General features: G+C 42.0%; 1 protein-coding gene across 1 annotated transcript; it reads right to left on the bottom strand.

Moving 5' to 3' along the window:
• Positions 1 to 652: 652 nt before the first annotated feature.
• MELLADRAFT_94176 (uncharacterized protein) lies at positions 653 to 2,440 on the bottom strand (the record flags this gene model as incomplete). The annotated part of the gene is made up of 5 exons (XM_007417024.1): positions 653 to 927; positions 993 to 1,278; positions 1,353 to 1,687; positions 1,743 to 1,825; positions 1,893 to 2,440. The coding sequence occupies 5 exons, from the start codon at positions 2,438 to 2,440 to the stop codon at positions 653 to 655; spliced, it is 1,527 nt and encodes a 508-aa protein (XP_007417086.1).
• Positions 2,441 to 5,887: the final 3,447 nt, after the last annotated feature.

The following is a 5,887-nucleotide window of genomic DNA, read 5'->3' as shown; positions in this document are numbered from 1 at the left end:
ATCTTATGATCCGTTGTTTATCTAGCAGAATCTTATCATCAACATTAGTTGAGAAGCACACAGTGTGGTGACTCCAACAGACAAGATGGGGGGTGGAAGAGCCGGTAAGAGAGGGCAAGCTAGGGCAATCAGAGGAAGTCCTAGGAAGGAGGGATGTGAGGGGTAAAAGCAAATTTGGATAAGTCCCCTTTCACCGTGCGGATTTATTTTTCATAAAGAGCTTTTTGTCAATTACTGGATTACCACAGTATGGTGAGATTATTGTCCAAATCCTGTGGTACATTACCGTGGCAAATTAAGGTACCAAACATAGTACAACTGTACCACTGTGGTATTGATGCGATTACGCAAATACCGTGGTAAAATAACCGCTCCCAAACGGGGCCAGATTTTCACCTGGACAATTTTGGGTGTTCACAAAGGTAACATTTGTAATAATTGATTTGGAGAGAGATCTTGACTGCGACTAGCAATAATCATAGATAATGATTAGCCTACAACAAAGAGGTAGTAACACACACATTGTAAAAACAAGACCCAAACCAATAATAGCAATTGATTTGGTTGGACATGTTTTATGATAACAATGGTAAGGAAAGCTGAGTGGTTCAGTGTTCTAGGTCATAAAATCTTGCAGTTGTAAAATTGTAACTTAGCCGTTTGTTGCAGTTGTGGTTGCAGTTGCCACGTGTATGGAATACCTTCCTTCTTCAATATCTTCAATCCAGGTTTTGACCTGTTTGTCGGTCAGACGTCCGCCTTTGGCTCCTAGAGTAAGCATCTCCTGAGTCACCTGCGAGTCAGTGGCTTGACGGACGGCCAACTGAACGCCTTGGTAACACCGGCCTGCTATAGTCTCGTGTGGGTTGGGGGTCTTTGGATAGACGTCGTGCTTTGGTCCCTGAGGCGGATGCGGCAAATTCTTCCCTAAAGAAAATGAGTCAGTTGGATGAAAGACGAGTTTGAGGACTAAGTTATGGAATATCACGTACTTATCTCGTTATTCAGCAAGTTGGTGAGCTTTGTCCTCATTGTGACCTGAGGTGTTTTGTCGTTTTGGTTAGTGGATTTTTGGGTTTCAGTGAACTCAATTTGGGCTGCAGTGGACCGAATGGCGAAGTCTCTAGCAAGGTGATGAGTTCTCTTGGCGTATTCAGCCCATCGAGGGCTCGTAGTATATTCAGGATTCCACATAGGGTTTTCGAGCTTGGTCTTTGGATTCCAGCTGGCTACCAGAAGGTGCGAATGAATGCCAAATCTTTTGAAGATACTTTGGAGCTACATGAAATTTGGAGTCATAAGTAAGTGGCTTTGACTTATCATGGCAAAAAGGTTTTGGAAAGGCCGCTTACCTGGGTGGCTACCTTTCCAATCTCTTCGGGACCCCTCTTTTCAATAACAGCAAGAGATTTTGCTATTGTCTGACCCAGTACCCCACTTTGGAGATGTTTGGATACCTTATCGAGATTAGCAAGACGGGTGAAATGGTGCATGTACTGGGTTATCTCTTGATCCGTTGCACGTTCTTCTTCGGAAACCGGTGTGGCGATGTTTGTGAAATGCGCGTAGGCTAGCTTTTCAAAAAGTTTTGGCTGAAACGTCTCTGACTCAGTCTCTGTCAGTTCTGTCCATTTACGACAGTTTTGATTATGTTCGGCAAAGCCCTCCGATTGTCCTCCTGCAGGCACTGAAATTAGAAGTGCATTAGTATTAGGCTATGTTGTGATATGATAGACACTTACTTGAGATTTGCACTGTGTTGGCCAAGCTGTAGCTCATCCATGTGGTGTAGCCATTGCGGTCATGTGATATAGGGCCTTCAAATCTGTGAAGATACGATAATGGTTAAAAAAAGACGGTGACAAATAGCAACCAGAAGGAACAAAGCTGACAGTGCAGATTCCAGAGTTGCGAGGCTGGTGTTGCCAACCAAAGATAGGCTCATCTTGTCCATCGTGTAGTAACCCTGAAGTGCCTGAGCCTCGCCTAAGATAGCTGATGGGGGTCGATTTTGAGTCTTTCTTTTTGGATCATTCAACATCCTCTCAAGGGCAGGTCGTCCAAGCTCTTTGCCAACAGTGGAATAGTTATGAAGGGTTAGTTGTGTGTGATTTGGATTGTGAGTTGAAGCTGTGCCAGTTGGTTGTGGGCTTGTGTTTGAATTAGTGTTTGTTGAACAAGCAGGTCGACTTGAGTTGTTGGTTGGAGGATGTTGGCTAGATGTAGATAAGTCAACAGGGTTTCTTGAGTCGTCCTCTGAATCTTGTTCTTCAAGTTGCAGGTCCGGTTGATAATCATTGTCGTCTTCTGAATCGTCCATTGCTCGCTCGGCAGCAGTGAGAGATTCTTTGCCACTGCGTCGTTTGTAACTTGGTTTGTGGGAGGTTGTAGATCTCTTGGGTGGTGGTCTTTTGGTGGGTTTACGCTTGCCTGTAGGCATGGTGAAGTAGGAGATCGGTGAGGAAGGGTGGCAGGATGGGGTAGTGAGGGGAGGGAGGGCGAGCTACTGGTGGAAAAGAGTGGATGAAGCTGGTGAACAAAGGGTAGCTTACGTATGTACGGTGGTGAGCTGGGGAACTGGTGAAAATCTGGTGTACAAATGGTGGGGATGGTGAGGTGGTTTGCTAGTGGTAGGGTTATGGTAAGCTTGCCACATGTGGTGGACTGACTGGTGGAATGGTGAGCCTGGTGGGATGGTGGTGAGGTTTAGGTACTTGGACTATTGACGGACTTTGAGGAAAAAAATCTCAAAAAGTTCTAACTTGAGATCTAAAACTAGATCTAAGGGCAGAAACGGAACGTATCCAGTGATAGGACTTTCTCTACCACTGGATACTATTGGCCAAAAGTAAAAGGCCAGAGTAGAAATATACATAAAAAAATGATAATCCTTTTGGAAATATTTTTCTCCACATTTTTGTTCCCTAAAGCCTTACTGTATGGGCAGTATTTCTACATGTAATTCCTGAATGTGTCCGCAAGTGTAATTTTCTGAAGTTCTTTGCCCCAAGACAAATTTTGAGGGAACATATTGCCAAAATCATTCTGAATTTGATTGATATACATGTAAATGATATTTTACAAAAATTTCTGCCATAAACTTTGCCATATTCTGCCTAGAATCAAAGAATCAATCAAAATGTTGACTGCTCATGTACACGCCACAATAACAACAGTGGTTACAGCATTGCACAGAAAAGCTGTGCAACATGGCGCAACAGCTAAGCAACATACCAAGAAAACAAAAATTTACTCAATTGACAAGCACAGACAAATATCAATGAGAAATAAAAACATATGAGCAAGCGTGAATGTCATAAAAGGAATAAAAAAAATTCAACAAAGAAGATAAAAAATATAAAAACATAAAGAATTCCAAAATATATAAAAATATCAAGTCATAGGTATGCCCATCAACTTGAATACATTTGCAAGGTCCTTGAAAACACTCCCAAGCGGTACACCCTCCCTTAACCAAAGCCTGCTTGACACCAATCTTTCAATGGTACTGGGAATAAAGCTTCCTCAACTGCACAAGCAGACATCTGACGTGCAGGAGAAGATGTGTTCTGCCGCGCAAGAGGAACCTGTTGTTGCTAAGTAGTCTCTAGCCATGAGAGCCAATACACAATAAGACTTTTCATGTACCTGCAAAGAACATTAAATTCAGTAGGACCATAAATCGTAGTCCAAACAGAGTGAAACAACATACCTTCCACCACTGAAGGCTCGCTTCAGGTTTCTTAACCTCATACTTATCGGTCTGCATTTTATCAGATCCTTGTAGATAGTTTTGCAATGGTAAGTTGTCAGTCTCATCAATAACTGATTCCCCTTTGGAGTCGCTGCCAAATATCTCGGGCTTTGGTGAAGAAGTTGCAGGTGTGTTTGTACCTTTTCTTCAATCGGACTGGGATAACATTGATTTGGTAGCAGGGTGAGACAGCGCACATTGCCGGTAAAGACATTGCAGGGTCGCTTCAGCTTGCATTGTTACAATTGAATTCTCTCCATACCATTTGACAAAAAACTTCAATCAAAAGAGAGGGTGCAGAATCATAGCCATGACAAGGCTCTCACATCAAAGGGCTTTGTCCAGATATTTGTTTGTCTTTTCTTTCATCTTGGCAAGCATTGGGTAGATGGCATCACTAGTGCTGAGGGGCTTGATCTTCTTTTTGAGTGAGTTGTGGAGCTCCACATATTGTGGAATGACCATGCAGCCATTTGGGCCATTGCTCTCCATAAGGAGAGTGGTTCTTGGGAAGGGCTGAGCAAAGAATAAAAGAATATATTGGAAAAAATGATAAGGAAGGAATTAAATTAGAATTGGGAGTATGAGAAACATTAAATATAATAACAGTACCTCAAGTTCCTTAATGTTGATTCTGCGCACTTGCGCCCATTCCAACATGGTCATTTCCAGCTTGTGAAAATAGCCATAGGGGTTTTTATCCTTACACGGTGCCCGGTTCTTTGCATGTACAATGTTCAGATCATCTCGACACAATTGGTTGATAACCTAAAAAGAGAAGCATCAGATACATGGTCAGCTGTTTAAACTTCAAATGATCAATAACAAAATTGATAATTTGAAACTCTACCTCTCTTGCAAGCCGGGCTTTGTGTCGGCTTTGATACTTGATATTCCATCAAATACCATAGCCTGCAATTATTGATCCTGTGAATCCTTTTTGCTTGCTTACTTGATCAAATTCCTTTTGCCAGGCTGCTGATTGGGTAGTCCTTTGGGTGATAACTTCAACCTGAGATAAACACTTTGATCAGCTTACATTATTAATTGAGGGCAATAAAATATATCTACTTACTTTACGTAGTATAAAATCTAAGTGGTTAGCTTTGTGTCGGTGAGTCGGTTGAGCTTTGTTCGCTTCAATTATGAGCTCTGGACATATTTCATCCTCTGCATCAGCTGCATCCCATTCACCTTTGTCATCCAGCTCACAAACAACCTCTGCAGGCTGCCCATCTTCAAGGTCTTGTAAATTGTGTTCAATCAAATTGTTTTCTGACTCGACATCTTTGGATTGACCTCCACCTGGAGGTAGTATGGTTCGTTTGTCTTCCAAAGGCTCTTATTCCTTGGTGATACTGCCAATTGAAGGAAAGTAACCCCGGTCAGCTTGTTTAACTTTGAGAGGTGGTGGTGCACACTGCCAAACCTGTGTTGACTATAAACGCAAGTTTATGACAGAAGCAGAATATATGCATTGTATCAAGGTTCCACTGATACAATTCACTGGTTTCAGATTCAATGTTGTCATGTTGTAGGAATTGTTTATGCATTTTTCAAACCATTGTCTTATTGTTGGAGCCAGAGTCGGTTGTCTGACAGAGCATGTGTTATAGACAAACACAGAAGTCAGTACTACTACTACCAATTTTGAAAACCTTGAATTTATTATACAAATCATTAAATAGATTTGACTTATCTTATTGAAAGACCATGTTTCACCAAAATATTGACCATGGGGTTGGCAAGCCATGGTCCATGATGGTGCCATGTAATCACCTTGAGGGTAAGGTGGCGGAGTCTGTAATTCCAATTGTTGTCCATGAAGGTAACCAAAGCGCCAATAAATGCATGTCGATTCCCCTTTGTGGTCCATCTGTCATGAACCAAGTTGAATCGTGATTTGAGAGACTTCAAAATACAGATGCCATTAATTATAATAATTGATTGATTAGGAAACAAGAAACCACTTGATACACACCTTAATTTCCGTGAATACATTATCCTTGAGCAATACATTGATCTGCTTGGCCTTGTCAGCTGCCCATCGACAACCATAAAGATGTGTGTCCTTTCTGAGGTACCAAGTCCATCCTCAAAGGATTGGATCCTCCATGCAACTCCAAGGCTTTG

Source organism: Melampsora larici-populina, assembly GCF_000204055.1.
Source record: "Melampsora larici-populina 98AG31 unplaced genomic scaffold MELLAscaffold_67, whole genome shotgun sequence".
NCBI classification, from domain to species: Eukaryota; Fungi; Basidiomycota; class Pucciniomycetes; order Pucciniales; family Melampsoraceae; genus Melampsora; species Melampsora laricis-populina.
This window is presented reverse-complemented; position numbering and strand designations above follow the sequence as displayed.